Genomic DNA, 17,260 nt, shown 5'->3' with positions numbered 1-17,260 from the left:
CACATGTGACTGTGTGTCATTGCACATATGCAATTAAGTACAAGTTTGTTCGTGAGAGTTTTCCATAAATCTTAATATTTATTTAATATTCATGTAATTAACTTTCTAAATGTCTTATGCCTTGAGTCACCCAATCAAGACCATCTTGGGCTGGGCATTATGGTGATCACATTTTACAAACGAGGAAACGGCGGTAGGATTTACATTTGTTTCTTGTCTAATGGTGAAGCTTGAACTCTTACATGCTTTCACAGGGCTAATATATGTACCGAGAGACAAATTTATATTCCTCAAATGAATACGCTGATGCCATGTGCCAGATAGTGTGCCGTCCACAATTGGTAAGATACAAAAGTGACCAAGATCCCTTACAGAGCACATTAAGGCTAATTAAGCATATAGCCAATAAATAATAAAACAAATAAATACCGTTATAAACTCTGATTAATCTTTTCAACAGGAGAGGCATGAAAGTATCACGAAGAAAAGACCTCATTGATGTTAGAGATCGTGAAAAGCTTCTTTAGGGAAGTTAACTGTAAGATAGTATCTGAAGCAGGAATGAAGATACAAGTAGAATTAAGCAGAGTAAGGCTATACGTAAACCTTCCAGCATATTTGAAGTTCCTGAGACCAGTGAGACCGTAAGAGTGAGCATGACAGAGCATGATGATATGTGCAATGGAGATATGATTCTCACGCCTAAACCATCACTAATTAAACTACAAAAGCAGTTGAATCCATTCAGCTGACCAAGGTGTCTTTTCAGAACTTGGAATTCATGATCTAGGAAGTCTAGCTAGTTGGTAAATTCAATGACAAACTCACAGAAAATATCGTCACAGTCCAACTGGTGGGGGAGATTTCTAGAGGGACAGAAAATGGGAGGGCTTGATGGGGCTCATGCTGTTAAGTCCTATGCAACAGCGTTCCAAAGGTTTTATACCAATACACAGTGCCATTTTTAGCATGAAAGCATTTCAGTTGCACCCTATATTCAGCAAGATTAGACAATGGGCAAAATGGTTGAAGGATGTTGACCTGGGTGTACTTGAATATGGTGCCCCAAAGAAGGAAGGGAAACCAAGGAGTTGGGGAATAGTAGACTGCTGGGTGATTTGATTAGTAGTTTAAATTATAAAATACAAATGTGGTGATATGAAATGTAAACGTTCAGCTAACAAACAGTAATTTTCCCCCAAAACTTGATGATGACGCATAGCAGCCCTGTAGGACAAGGAAGACCTGGCCCTGTCATTTTCTGAGATTGTAATTCTTCTTTTGTTTGCTTGTCTATTTTTGTACAGTTTTATTGGCATATAATTCAAATATCACACAACTTAATCATATTAAGAATTGTGCAATTATCATCACAATCAAATTCAGAACATTTCCTTCTTTTTTGTACTTACTGCTATTGTTGTTAGTTCCCCAATTCCCCCCATCCTCCTCTCTCCTGACCCCAAGTAATTATTAATCCAGTTGTCTCTGTCGATTTATGTGTCCTGGTTTTCATATACAGAAAATCATAGAAAACAAAAGCAAGAAATAAACAAATAAAATAAAAACAACAGTGACAAAACAGAGAACATCCTCAATTGAAAAGCAAGCAGACAATCTGAAAGAAGTTTAGAATGAGTCAAAGGGAAAGTAAATGTTAAGGTGTTACATTTGAACTTGTTTGCAGCGTCCATAATCCACCTCACAATGTTCCATGTCTGATAGAAAGGCTATTCATATCCCTGGATTATTATCAAGAAGGATTCAATGGCATCTTAATCCATGAGCGGATCCGACAAATGGATCTGGGGCCTCCACTTTCATCCACAGTCTTCTGCACAGCAGGAGTTCACAATTTAAGCTTTGATACTGTTCCCTCCTTCCAATTTGGATTTTATGATTTACAGTCCTTGGATCACACAAGCTGGCGTGCTTCTTCCATGTAGATTTAGTTGATGTCTCACTTAGATGGCTGTTCGTTTGAAGACAAACCTTGAAGGCACAGACACCATTTTTTTCTGATAGCCAAACATCATCTGATTTCCTCACCACACTTTGCTATAGCACCCATATCTCCAGTGATCTCATCATGAGGGCAAGTATCAAACAGGGCCAGGCCGTAAGAAATAGTTGTTCATAGGTTAGGGTTACAATTAAGTGCAAGCCCATAATCATTTCATATAGCTAACATTACATATGTCTGCAATTCACTAAATTTTATTTTTACACTTTTATTGACATATAGTTCACGTATCATATAGCTTAATAGTTCGCGTGTATTTTTTAAACTTGTACAATCATCACTACAATCAGTCTTAGAACACTTCCTTCTTTCTTGTGCTCATTGTTGGTTTTATTTAAACCTCATTTTATTGGGGGCTTGTACAACTCTTATCACACAATAAATACACCCATCCATCAAGTCAAGCACATTTGTACACTTATTGCCATCATCATTCTCAAAACATTGTCTTTCTACTTGTTTTAACTCCCAATTTCCCCCGAAACTTCCCCTGCCATTCCCTAAGAAAAACATTGGAAAAAAATGAAACCAGAGAAAATCCACACTTGAAAAGAAAGCAGAAAATATTAGAAAGTAGAACAAATTAACAATGGGTAAAACTTGAGATCAAATGGTAAAGTATTAAATGTTAGCCTAACTGCACTGTAATAGTTCACTTTTTAATGCACTCTGCTTGACAACAAGGCTAGTCACACGCCTGGTTCATGGTCAGAGGGGATTCACGGGAAGCTTACTCTATTTGTATTTCCCTTTCACTTAAAAAAAAAATAATGTGATTATTGACGAGAAAAAAAAGGACTGGATTGTTAGTCTTTTAAATGTTAACCATGGTGATAGGTGTGCAATAGTACTTTGCAGTCTATATTTGTATTTTTAATGTAAACAGAATTTGAACACTTTCTGATATGTGTATTAGTCACAGGACATCTTTTTTTGTGACAAAACCCACTGCCATCAAGTCAATACCAGTGATACATAGGGACCCTGTATAGGAGGCTCTACAGGAGCAGATAGCGCCATCTTTTTCCTTAGGAGCAGCTGGTAGATTTGAACCACTGAACTTAATAGTCCAATGCCTAACCCACAGTGCTATCAGGGTTCTTTTCTCTTTGTAAAGTGACAGCTAAGTTCTTTTGCTTATGTTTCTATTGCTTTTGCTCTTTTCCCCCCTTATGCACACATTCATATAGGTATAAGTAAAAAAGTATTGCTATAGTCATAGAAGATTTTATTTTAAAAATATCAAAATGTGAGCTGGTTTCTTGACATATCTTTCATATAGGTCTATACACTGCTAAAGGGAGTGTTTTCATCTCTCTAACCCTTACCCAAAGAATTCTGCATTCCTCTATGGAACCAGATGCAAGTGGTCGTTTGACAGCCTCAAGGACTCAAACTGTGATCCTTTCAGATGTTCTTTGAGTTTGGGGCGCGGGGAGGAATTCTGAAAGGGCAAGATAAGAACTGTAGAGTGGATAGGTAAGATTTATCAATGAAATTCTTGTGGGACACCCGTGTTACCCTTGAATAATGAGCAAGGTCATTGTTGTGGTAGGAAAAAAAGGAATCTTGTATAACTTTCCAGGTTTTTTCCTCACTAATGCAACTCTCCATATTCTTAACACGTTTCTAATCACCCACCGTCCCCCATAATCATCCTGTGATTTTTGAGAAAATATATCATTATTACCCCTTTGAGTTTTCAGAAAACAATCAACCTCTCTGTCTTGAATTTAATTGGCCTAGGAGACCCCTCAAAAGAAGTGATTCCCTCAGATCTCCATTCGGTCAGAATTTTCTCTTGAGATCGTATTAGCAAATCCAAGACGCCTCTCTGATCCCAGTCTGTTTCATAAAATCAAGTTCTTAGGTTTAATCTTGCGTAAAATACTGATGGACTGGTCAGCGCTTTGATCTAGCTCATCTGTGAGTGACACTCTGATCAGGGTACCCGAATGACACTAAGACAAGTTATTGGAAGAACTTATGACAATATCACATGATTGTAACTACACTACTTCCAAATCTCAAACTCACTGCCCTTGAACGGTTTGATTCAGAGCGATTCTGTAGGACAAGGTAGAAGCTGCCTCTTTGGGTTTCTGAGACTGTAAATCTTTAAGAAATAAACTTAGCAGCCCAAAGTGTAATCAACCATGCCACCCCGGGCCTTTTAAATTATTCCACAGTCATGATCAAGTTTGGTATCTAGCATCAGGGGTCCTCCTACTTGTTTTTCCTTCAAGATTATTTGGCTATTTGTGTTTCTAAGTAAATTCATCATCAGTTTGACAATTCACACACAAACATAAAGATAGTGGTGAGATTTTGATTGGAACTGTTGAAGTAATTGACTACTATCCATTGGAAAGCCCAGGACATTTTTGTAATTTCTATTTTCAGTTCCAAATATCCCTCTGTGGAGATTTAATTGGCAAAAAATAAGTAATAATCTAGCAGATATAATACTAAAATAGATGTTTATTATGATGATTATATCAACAATATTTAGGCCACAAATTGTAAGAATAGCCACTCTACTTGAGTCAAATAAAACAATTATAAAGGTGAATGGGAATGGGGAGTTACTTCTTTAGTGGTACTGAGTTTTATTTGGCATGATAAAAAATTGTGGAAATTGATAGTGATTATTGGTGCACAGCATGGTTAATATAATCAATATGACCAAATTCTATATTAAAATAGTTAAGATACTAATGTTAATTACATATAATTTACTATAATAAAACAAAAAGAATTACAGGAAAAGATGAATGATATACTATCTTATAAGAAAGACTCAATAATACAAATCTTGAAGATCTAAGCGTCAGTGTCCCACTGCTCCATGGCACTTGACCGCGGTCCCCAGAATGCACCCAGAAGCCCGGGTCCATGCGGCCCTTACAGTGCATACCACCTAAGACACTCCCGCCTGAAGTCAGTTCCCAGAAAATTTTCAGACATTCTTCCCTGGAAAAGGCTGCAAAAGTGAGATCCATTGTGGAAATGCCACTGGGGGAACGGGACACTACCTCAGACACTCTTGTAACTTGAGGACTTAAGTCAGAAAAAGCATGGAGTCTGAGGAAGCGGAAGACAGCTCTACCAAGATTGCTGAACTGTCGTAGGCAGGCAAACATGGTCTGCCTGCACCAATGCTCTATATGCTGTATTAAGAGGTGTATTGTTCCAGCAAACCTGTGGCTGACGCTCTCAGTGATTATTATTGTAATATTCCCTGATAGTTAACTCCCATCGTTCGTGAAAATAGCATCCAGCCATGAAAGAATTGCTCTTTGTACACGTGAATAATTCAGATTCTGTGATATGGATTTAGCCTACTTTGACCCAATCTCTCTCTTTCAACAGTGCTTTAAGGAATGAGTACTAGTAGCTAATCAAAGACAATGTTAACCGAAGATGGTTACACCCTAGGAGAGTGATGAATAAGAATCTCTACCATTAATTAACAAGGACTTTTTGAAAGGAAGCCAAAGGCATATAAAAAAAACATAGATCCAGGAATGGATTTGGGACTCACACTAAATCCTAGACCCAAGTTAAGAACAATTCATTCTTACATCACGGCCTGCTCGATACTTGCCCTCAGGAAGGGAACACAGGGGTGCTATAGCAAAATGTAGTGAAGAAGTTAGATGGTGCCTGGTTAGTCAGGTAAAATAGCATCTGGGGTCTTAAAGGCTTGTCTCCAAACAGGCAGAGATCTAAGTGAAATGCCCACGAAGTCCACATGGAGGAGGTACACCATCATCAGTCACCTAAGGATTATAAATCATATAGTCCGAAGTCGAAGGAGTGATTAGTATCAGAGCTGAAGTTGTGAGAATCTGGTTTGCAGAAAGCTATTGATGACAGTGGGAGCCCAACATACATTTGTGGGAACTGCATGGGAAACAAATCTCTGGTGATCTCCCTCCATCCACAATTGAAGGGTGGGAGGAAAGCGGTTACTAAGCAGTGCATTGGAGAGATGAGTATAGAAGTTCAAAGGGATAAACCTGGCGTGAACAGTTAGAACTTCATTAGTTGATGCCCCGCTCTGGTGCATGATTTTCAACATCTTCTGTATTTTTTCCCTTGTTTGATCATATTAAGGTTTATCTCAGAGATGTTATGTCATTGGTGGTCACCCTTTTGAAGTTGTGTTATATGTTTTCTCTGTTTTTCAGTATATGAAACCCAGGATTGATGTACCCAAATGGAAAGCAAGAGGAATAAGGGTGTGTGTGTGGGGGGGGGGGTGAAGGGGGATAAAATGGAAACAATGTCAAGGAGTACAGGAAGAAAAATAATATTTGGGAACATTGTGGTAGCAGTTGTACAATATACTACTTGATGTAATTGAATTGTGGAATGATATGCTATATGTATTAACTCCTAATGAATAATAAGTTTTTAAGGATAATGATTCAAATCACTTTTTAGATCCACAATCCTCAAAAAAGAAACAACTGGAAATGGGTAGGCGGAACTCTGTAGGAACTCTAAAAAGCAATGGAAGTGTTGCAGCAAGAGAGAAATGCTAAATAAAGAAAAAAAGCCAACTTTGACATGATAGGAAAACAATTATTCCTGAGTCCCTGCATGTTTCCCATTTCCCAACTCCGCCGTAGCAGTGACGGCAATGGTGGCCTATGAACTGCACTCTCAGAAGGCGCCCGACCTTTGGTTTTGAAGCAAGCAGAGCAGATTTTGCTAGTCGTGTGTGCGTGCGCGTGTGTGTGCTGAACTCCCCGTTGCCTGAAAGATGGAATGGGGTTGCTCGCATGAGATAATAATGATAACCAGTGCTTCAGAGCTGTGACCACCAGGAGCTGCGGTCTCAGCAGGGTGACTGCAGCACATCCCTAGGAGCTCTGGCTGGTGGTCATCGGTTGGGCTGCGAGGACCAAGATGAAACCACCTAGTGGTCCCCTGGAGAAAGAGTGGGCTTCGACTCCCTGAACATCTCGAAAACCGGACTGGATAGTAGAGAGAGCACATACCTAATGCCCACGGGCTGACGGAGAAACCTGAATGAGCGTTTCTTTCAGGAATTAGTGCTGACAAAAGCATGGTGTATGAGGACAGAAGGGATTGAGAAAGCTGCACCTGTGCTGGCGACAAAACGAATGCATTAGAAGGAAGAAGAAAGGGAAAAAATCACCATCAAAGCCCCAAGCTTTCATCTTGGAGTGATCCCGAGCCACACCGAAACAAGCCGACTTTGTAATACATTGGAAGGCATCTGGCTTTTTGTTGTCTTTCGTCTGTTTCAACTGTCAGAAATATTCATGAATCAGCCTTTCTTTCCAGTGTCCAATTGCCAAGACCCATAGATGCTGAGAGTCAACTGCACAGGAGAAAGCAGTTGGACCCCCACACTTGTGTGTCCAATCTTCAGGTCTGGGAGACAAAGGGAAATAAGATGCTGACTTTCTGATTCTTGGAGTTTGGCTACACTGCTAATTGTCTTCAACACAATCATTAGGATTCTGAATTCCTTTTTGTTTTTTTCCAGATTTGATACCGAGGTGGGTCCTAATGATATCATTCGGAGTTAATCCTGGAGACGCAGCCTAGAGCTTGTGCTCTGTGAACCTAAGACGCTTGTGGTGGCTCTATAGCACCCAATTTTATGAATAAATTTACAACACTTATATTGCTTTCTTTTCACCTACCCAGAAATATGATTTTAATATAATAGATAATTAAATGGAGTACTAAATAGCTATGATATTGACCTTTTTATGTTCCTTGATATAGGAGGGGGAAGGAGTATTATAACTTATTGTGATGATGTATATACAAGTCTTTTTAAAAGAAATTTAACTATAGAAGTGTATGATACGTGATTATTATATTAAGAGAACAACTAAGAAAAAGAAAACAAACTTGACTAATGGTTACCATGGAGCGAGGAGCAAGATTTTTTGGTGAGGGGGTTACCGAGTTTACGCTAATGGTGGTGAAGGAATTTGGAAAAGGATATCAATAATGGTTGTACAACATGAAAAGTATAATCAAGGGCACAGGATTGTTCATGTGGAGGTTGCCAATTTGTAGAATGTTTTGTTGTTATGCTGTCAGTAAAGAGTCTCTTCCTAATTTTAAACTTGACTCAAACTGAACTTGACAGTGAGCCTTGCTCATCATTGGAGCATTTTTCTATGCAGCTAAAATTTATTTTATTAGCATAAAAATACACAGTTCTAAATATAGCTATAAAACAATGGCCTGTAATTTCACTGCAAAAAAAGATTACTGTTTAACTTTGCTTTGGACTTCATAGAATATTAATTTGCATCAGAGTAGTTTTCATCAAATCATTACCCTAAAATTCCCAAGTATTTGATTGATTGTTTTTTTTGTTTTTTAAAGAATATGTAATGAACATGAAGGATCAAATGTGCACACAGTACATGATTGGCACATAGTAGTCATACAACACATAATGACAAATTTTTACCATTCTATACAATAATACAACGGGTTTTTAAATAGTTCAATGAAATATTAAGTAAATCAATCCAATACCATGTTATTTTATTTCTCTATAGCCTATGATAACACCAATATTAGTCTTACTTATGCTCCCAAATCTTCCTTGTGTCAATTCCACAATGTGATAGAATAGGGGGAAATGGATACTGGAATCAAACATACCTGATTTTGGCAACTTATTGGTTATTCAAAATTCTAAATTACAGATTTCATAATTCTATCTCAATGAACCGATGCTAAAAACAATGAGAAACCTTGTAAGTAGTCAAAACATGTTTACATTCTTATTTTTCATTCCATCCCATAGTCCTCCGTGGACAGAATCCCTTGATTCCAGAACTGTACATCAGATGCCATTGTTCATGTGGATGGTGTGCTGAGTTCAGAGGAGGGGGCAGGAGCAGTTTCCTGTCCTTAGTAACATTTGCCTTACCGAAGTCAGATGAGGCAGAGTCCTATCATTTCACATCTTAAGGATAAAAGTAACCTTTCTACTACACCCCTAAGTCAGAGTAATCCAATAACTTTCCCTTAAAATTAGTCTGCAAGTGGTTGAATCATTGAGGTAACGGGAGGAAAGGAGCTGGTGTAGGTGCCAAAATTAGGCATCACTGACATGGTAAGAAGTATGTCTTCCCACTGCCAAAAAGTTTACCCAACGCCTCCTTCATGTCTCTGTTCCTTAAGCTATAGATGAATGGGTTTAGCATGGGAATAACCACCATATAAAGAATGGCCGCCCTACTGTCCCTCTCTGTAGAGTTCATTGATGGAGGAAGTAAGTACACACCCATCAGGGACCCGTAGAAGAGCAGGACCACTGTGAGATGAGAACCACAGGTGGAGAAGGCTTTCCACCTCCCTCCAGGTGATGAGATGTTAAACACAGCGCAGGAAATTTGGACATAGGAGAAGACAATTAGCATGAGGGGAGCAGTGAGAAACATCAGGCCCATGGTGATGATCATCAGCTCATTAATGTGGGTATCGGAACAGGCAAGCTTTAGTAGGGCACTGGGATCACAGTAGAAATAGGGGATAGCTTTCTGGGCGCAGAAGGCCAGACGGGTCAGCAGCAATGTGTGCATCAGGGCAGGGCAGTTGGTTAGCAGCAAGCACATGCCCAGCATTAGTGCACAGAGCTGGGGACTCATGGCTGTGCTGTAATGGAGTGGCTGACAGATAGCCACATAGCGGTCATAGGCCATCACAGCCAGGAGGAAATTGTCAAGGCCACCAAAAAAAAGAAGAAAGTACAGCTGTGTAAGGCACCCAGAATAGGAAATGGTCTGGCTCTGATGATAAATGTTGACCAGCATTTTGGGGATGGATGCAGAAGTGAAACAGGCATCAGTCAATGAGAGGTTGGCCAAAAAGAAGTACATAGGAGTGTGAAGGTGTGGGTCAGAACTGACGGCTAGAATGATGAGCGAGTTCCCCACTATAGTGACCAAGTACATGCCTAGGAAGATGCCGAACAGGAGAGGCTGCTGCTCCGGCTGCTCAGAGAGTCCTAGAAGGAGGAAGTCTGAAACAGTGGTTTGGTTCACTCTGCCTGGTCTCCCCATTCCTTGTAGACCTTGTTATCTGTGTAGATAAAACCTTTCTCTGTATCAATATTTAATTATGAATTCACATATATGTATCTACTACGATCTGAGTTATCAGAACTGTGGTGTGACATAAAGGAGAGAGAGTAACTACTATCTCAATTTGAATCTTTGGGTCGAGAGAAAAGATTTCACTAGAGAAGGCAGTGTAAGTTATTTGGAGATAGTGAGCCTTGGACATGGCCTAGATAGCTAGATAGAAGAAGTCATTTGTAATTGCCAATTTGAAATGAGTTGTATGCTCTCCATCAATTTATTTGCCCATCTCCGACTAATGGACACATAGACACACACACAGATCTACACACAGACACACATACAAGTGTTCTGTGTGGGACACGGGGAATAACTTTGAGTGATAAAATGCTTTTTTATTTCTTGTCTCTCAATATCTCACCCTTTTAGCCCCAGTACCTATGGTTTTCCATAACTGGAGGCAGAAGATAAGTGCACTGAGCACAGTGGGTGTCTGTGGTGTCCTCTTATCTCCAGTCACTGTTAGGACATCCTCTCTATAAACCAGAAAGAGACCACCATCTATTACTCGCTCTCCATTATCCCTGCCTTCCCTTTTGCATCTCTGCACTGGGAACTTATAGTTTTCCAGACCTCTTGGGCATCATCATGATTAGTACTTATTTACAAAGCCTTGCTATGTGCCAAACACCTATTATATCAACTCCACAATTATCCAAACTATGAAATTGAGTCTCAGAGATATCTCACCAAGATCATTTCGCTAGTCAAAGATTCAAAATATAAATCTGCACTGGACTCCAAAACCTTTGCTTCTCCCGACAGTCTACTCTACTTGTATGTCTGTAGAGTATTTACTCCTTATTAGAAGTGAATACCTGATATTTATTGTTATTAGAGAACGGGAAGGTGGGGGTGGGGTGGGTGGAGTGGGAAGGGCTCTGTCTTTTTGGCCTTAAAAATAGCTGCTCTTGTGTTCCATTGTACAGAATGTCGCTATGAGTTAGAGCTGACTGGACAGCACCTAGCAATATACAGGATTTAAAACAAGCCGGTCTGAACCCTCAGCTTATATTGACTTTATAGAAGCTTTGACAGTTGAAGCTTTTGTAGATATTTCTGTCCTTCGTTATTCTTTGGCTCACAGGAGGGACTTCTGATTTTAGTCAGAGATTCAGCTCCCCCATCACCTAACTGTTGCCTGGACACTGGGCTAGAAATGGGGGGATGAGTTTGTATGAATGTGTATGTCCTAGACCTTCCACATCCTTACCTGTCAGGATATGGGTCCGTTTCAAGCATGTTAAGTTCTCCAGGTATCTCTTCTGAATGGGAAATTCACAATGAGAACTCTGGGAATGTTCAGATTCAGAAACGATAAAGTTGGGATCTATTGAGCGCAGAGTTGATTAGTACAGCACAGGGTGTCTGACTCATTTTCATCTTCCCCAGGCCTAAGAAGGCAGGCGTATTTGGGGGGTTATGAAGCCCCCCGAGACCAACAGGATTCATTAGAGCCGACCTCAGTGTCATCATTCAGCCAGTTTTCCAGCCAGCTCTTGCTGGCTCCTGGGGGACCAGCGGAGAGCTCTTTCCCAGGTGTTAACTCGCAAATGTGGGTCTCAGGAGTGTGATTCTGGAGCCTCTTGCTTGGATGAAGCACACTTCACCCTGACACACTGGCCTCCTGGGAAATTCCAGGTACTGGGCAATTTAGTGCCTGCTCTTTGCCCTAGGATTGAGAAGAAATTAGGAACTTACATTATAACATGAGTATCTTTGCTGGCCATTTTACAAAACAAAATAAATCTAATATAAGTTACTACCTAACAAATCACAAACTCATTCAATTAAGTAAGGCAGACCAAGGAAATGCAATGAGATGTAAAGTCGGGAAAGATGTGAATCAGGGTTGCATCGTTCCACCAGGCTTATTCAATGGTTACGCTGAGCAAACAATAGGAGTGACCCTATGTACAACCAAAAAAATACTGCCCTGTACATGTGGAAGGACACAGTATCATGATTAGAGAAAGACTTATTAGCAACTTGTGACATGGAGATGGCACAAACCTGCAAACTGAAAGTGAGCAGAACTTGCAGGGCTTGCTGATAAAGGTCAAAGACGTCAGCCTTCAGTATGGATTGCAACTCAATGTAAAGTAAACTTAACTCCTCACAACTGGACTGATAGACAAAATCATGGAAACAGAAAAGATGGAAATTGTCCAGATTTAATTTTGCTTGGATCCACCATCCGTGCTCATGCAGCAGCAGAAATCCAGAAATGAAATGATGTGTTGCATTGGGCAAATCTGCTGCATCTGGGCTCCTCTCGGGGTGGGCCAGTCCTTCGTTAAAGACATCATGTTGGTAATGCAGAGGGTCAGCAAAATGAGGGTCCCCACCCCCATAATGAGAAGGGACTGACACAGTGCTCGCAACAATAAACATAAATATAACAATTATGAGGATGGCACAAGACAGGGCAGTGTGATCTATAGGGTCACTATGAATCAGAACTAACTGGACAGGAGCACACACACGACACCAGCCATAAAGTGAATACATAGTAGCTGCTAAAAGGAACTACTCACATCTCCTGGGTTTCTATTAATACTACTCACTGCTCCAACTCACAGAGACGCTGTAGCTATGGTAAAAACTGGCCTATGGGGTTTCTAAGGCTGCCACGAATTCTCTTGCAGAGGAACTGATAGGTTCCAACCAGTATCCTTCCGGTCAGCAGTCAAGCACTTAACCACTGTGCTATCAGGGCTTCTTCCTATTAATATGATGTACTTCTTATCGAGTACTTTCATTAAATAATCTCAAGTAAATCCCCAAACTCAGGACAGGCCATCTTCCACCCCCACGAAGACCCCAGTTGCCCTTCAACCTGGCAAGAAAGGGCTCTGCCTGTCCCCACTCCTGAGTGAGGAAGACCTGAGGAGGCTCTGAGTCCAGGCAAAGCAAAGCCAACTACTCATAAACATCTGAGCAGCCCTCCCAGCATTACCAACTGCACCATGATGCTGTAGAAACAGCGGTCAATGGTGGTCCATACAGAAACAACAACAAAATAAGAAAAACAGGCCACAAACAACTGAGGAACCCCCAGATCAAAAATAATATTCTAAAGAAAAGGTTGTGGACCTACCAGAAAAAGGAATCAGAAAAATGTTGTTCAGGTACTTTCAACAGATGAAAGAAATGTTTGAGAGAACAATGAAAGAAAAGAAAAATTAGAACCCCTATGCCAAATATAGCTCTAGAAGACAAATGATAAGAAAATAGAACTAGACAGCATGGTAAAAGAGCAGAGTAAGCAAATTGAAAACATGGAAAGTCAAATTAGTGGCCTTGAAAATAATTCCCTTGACAAAAACTGACAAGAGAAACAAAAAGAGCAAATGAATAAGAAGAAAACTTAAGAATTACGTGGGACATTATGAAGAGGAGCAGCCAACCTCTTATTGGGATTCTGGAATAGGAAGAAACAAGGCAAAATTGACAGAGAAAATAGTAAATGAAATCATGCAACAAAACTTCCCTAACGCCACACAGGAAGAGAAAATTAACTATGCAAGAAGCTGAGATACACCAAATAAGAGTGACCCTAAAGGAAAAACACTGTGACATGCTGTAATCAAATTTCCCAACATCAAGGACAAAGAGAGAGCCCTCAGAACAGTTGGAAGGGGGTTGGGGGGTGGAAACATGGTTGATTAGAGAATCAAATCTAGGGAGACTCATATGTGTATGAGAGAATTTATATCAAAATCGTAAGTGTACATTAAAAACACATCCCAGCCCAATCCAGATCAAGTCCATAAGTCCGATATCACTCCATATGTGAATGCTAGTCCATAAATTCCTCTCTAGACTCATGCAGTCATGCAACGACACTGAATGAAGGAAGATCACAGGCCAGTGGGTGGAAAGACTTATGGATCCAGTGGTGGTGGAAGCATCTCAGCACTGACATGTGTCTTCACGTAGCTTCTCTAGTTCCAGGGCTCTGGCTGTATCAGTGTAGCTCCATGTCAGCAGGAAGATGAAGCAGAGAATCTGGGTCTGGCCTCCAGTGAGTTACTTATCTCCATAGCGTCTCCATATGAGGTCATCATGCTGCAACCTGATTGACAGGCTACACTCTACCCCTTCACTCTTAATAGTCTCAAATTGACACTAGATTATGTAACTACCACACTCCCTTAGACCCAAAGAAAAAAATAGACTAAAAACTAACAAAAGGAGAAAAAGTTACCAACCTAAGGGTAACAAAAATAAGCAGGAGTGGCAATATTCATCCCTAATAAATTAGACTTTAAGGCAACAAATCATGAGAGACATGAAAGGGCACTACATGATGATTAAAAGAATCACAGAACAAGAATACATAACAATAACCAACATATGCATAATCAAGGAAGGAACCTTGCCAGAGGGGAGAAAATGGCGACCAGATAGGACTCCGGAGCTCCTGCTGCTAGACCAGAAAATCTGGAGGTAAATCAAAGGAAATGGGGAGGTGGAGTCCTGAAATTAGAACTAGGGTACCAGGGTTTCTCCTGAACCCTTTTTTGTGTGGGACAGAATCCAAGACACCAGGGAAATCCCACTCTGGCGCTCTCTGCAAGGTTGGCTGTCTTGAGCTCATGCCCAGAGGAGTGTCGGTGGGTAGCCATAATTTAGAGTAAAAGAAAAAATATATTATTACCTTAGGAAGATCGCGGTGTGGGAGCAAATAGGCGGAAAGTCGGGAGTCCAGGGAGCAAACCTAGTTCCAATTGGCAGAGAAGGAAATAACCCCCATAATAAGCTGGATTTCCCCCTCTGGGGGTCAGCCTGACAGCCTCCAAACAAAAAAAAGAAGGGTAAAATATATATTATTGGTTTAAAACTACTCAAACCCAAAGCTGGTTGCTCAGCTCCAAGGAGCACATAGGTGGAGGCCATTAATATAAATTAACATAAGAAGCAACCTTGCTAAGGAATGCCAGAACTCAGCTACAGGGCCTGGCGGCTTTTAGCATAACAAAGACCCGCTGTAGCAAAAGTCAGCTTTAAACCGCAAGAGCTGCTGCCCAGTGACTGTGAGAGACAATTTCATTTGATTTTATTCTAGCTGGCCGGGGGTGGGGGAATCAAATTAAATTCTCTGATCTAGTAAGCACCAGCACACCAGCAGACTAGATAGGAAAACAAGCCCCGCTTCCCTCTCAGTGATTCTACACATAGTTGGGGAGGCCCTGCCTATCCTGGGGCCCTAGACAGGGCTGAGGGAACACCCCAGTACTCCCCTCCCAGCCCCTCCTGCAGTGCTATACACAGCACAAGGCAGGTACACCAGTGAACTCCAGCACCCAAGTGACCCCTGGCCACTGCACGAGCTTGCTTTTGAAGTAACCCCACACAGCATCTGTGGAACCCTACACTATATAAGGTTTATTTGGACGCGAAAACAGAATCAAAGACCCAATTAACGAAGTTTTACAAGCAGGCTTTATTGAGAAATTTGCAGGCGGGTTCAGCAACTCAGGGTATTGAGCTATTGAATAAAAAATCCTGGCGGTGTTTTTATGCCCACTGCTGGCAGGCACAGCTGGGGAGGATCATAGGCTGGGGAGGATCTGCGCACACAGGTGCTTCAGAAGGGAGAAGGTCGTTAATCTTATCTATATGTCAGGGGCGGGTGGAGAGAACATATCTTCAGAAAACATTCTGGCTTTGGGACGAGCTGGTTCTGGGAATTTCGGGTTGAGCAGGGGAGGGGAGGTCGGTTAGGGGTCAGTCTTGAGAGCTAAGATGGAGGTGCAGGACTCAAAATGGAGTCTGTTGTGCCAAGACTGGACATGACCCCGCTACCTTGAGGAAGAGTTGGAACTCCTCCAGCCTCACGGACAGGCTATTAAGCTTCAGTTATTTCCTTACCTACTTCTCTATTTCTTCTCTCTATATTCACTAGCCCTTCTAACTTTCCCATTGCACTCAGTCTCAACGAGCTCAGGTTTGTGTTGGGATTTTATTTTCTCTCTTCTTCTTTTTCCCTCTCTTTCCCCCCTTTTTTCCCCCTTTCTCCTCTTCTCTCCCACTCTCTCCTATCATATGTCACTACTGGCTTTCAGGTCACTACCCTCCGCTTAGGGCAAATCAACCCAAATAGCAGGAGGAACTCAATCCTGCCCGCCATGGGAGTGCTGTACAGCACACAAGGCACCTGGAACAAACACCTACAATGCACTGCACTGCTGAGGGAGTCTCCGTCAGACCTCTAAGGCGATCTCGTCAACTAGGGCAATTCTGCCCAGCACCACTGGGTCCCTGCATTAGAAGGGCACACCAACCTGCCATTACGGGGCAGGGTCTAAACCCCTCTGGCCCCACATCCAAGCAATCAGGGATCAGCTATCTCTTTATTCTTTATTCCATCCTTGCCTCTCTCCTCCCTCGTCACGTAACATCACAGCCAACCTTAGTGAACTCAGTTGGGTTTATTTTCTTCTCTACCTTATTCTTTCTGTCTCTCTTTCTTTCTTTCCTCTCTCTGTCTTTGCTCTCTTTGCCTCTCTCTCAGCTTGTATGACTCTCTCTGCTCCTTCTCATTCCTTGCACATACCACTGCTGGGTCCCAGATCCCTGCATTCAGCCTAGGGCAGCCCTGTCCTCGAAGTGGGCAGCCTGACACTTAAGACAGTGCTGCACACAGGACGAGTCAGTGCTATACACAGCACAGCACAGCACAGCACAGGGTCAGCTATTTCTTTAACTATTTTTAAAATTCTCTCCCGTCCTTTCTTTTCCCTTCTCTCTTTTTTTCTTTCATTGTAATCTTCTTACACGTTTTCTTCTTTTATCCTCTCCTTCAAGGTTTTCTCTATTTTCTACACAGCCTCAACAGATTTAGTTCTCCTTTTTAGTTTTTTTCTTCTCCTTTTTTTATACTCTTTTCACCTTTGTGTACTCTGTGCACTTTAGGTGTACGTGGGGTGAATGGGTGTCAGTTTGCTTGGCATTATTGCCCCAGTGTGTGTCTTCCTCTTTCTCTTTTTCCTCTCCTTTCACTCTCTTTCCTACCACAAGACACTAGCGTCCTCCAGGCCACTTCTCTCCGCATAGGGAAACTCTGAAGGCCCAACTG

The 17,260-nt window shown here is 41.4% G+C and overlaps 1 protein-coding gene across 1 annotated transcript; it reads right to left on the bottom strand.

The window, feature by feature from the left end:
- Window positions 1-9,138: 9,138 nt before the first annotated feature.
- Window positions 9,139-10,098, bottom strand: OR1N2 (olfactory receptor family 1 subfamily N member 2). The gene has a single exon (XM_075559528.1). The coding sequence runs from the start codon at window positions 10,096-10,098 to the stop codon at window positions 9,139-9,141; it is 960 nt and encodes a 319-aa protein (XP_075415643.1).
- Between the last annotated feature and the right edge of the window lie 7,162 nt (window positions 10,099-17,260).

This window comes from Tenrec ecaudatus, chromosome 10 (assembly GCF_050624435.1).
Source record: "Tenrec ecaudatus isolate mTenEca1 chromosome 10, mTenEca1.hap1, whole genome shotgun sequence".
NCBI lineage: Eukaryota > Metazoa > Chordata > Mammalia > Afrosoricida > Tenrecidae > Tenrec > Tenrec ecaudatus.
This window is presented reverse-complemented; position numbering and strand designations above follow the sequence as displayed.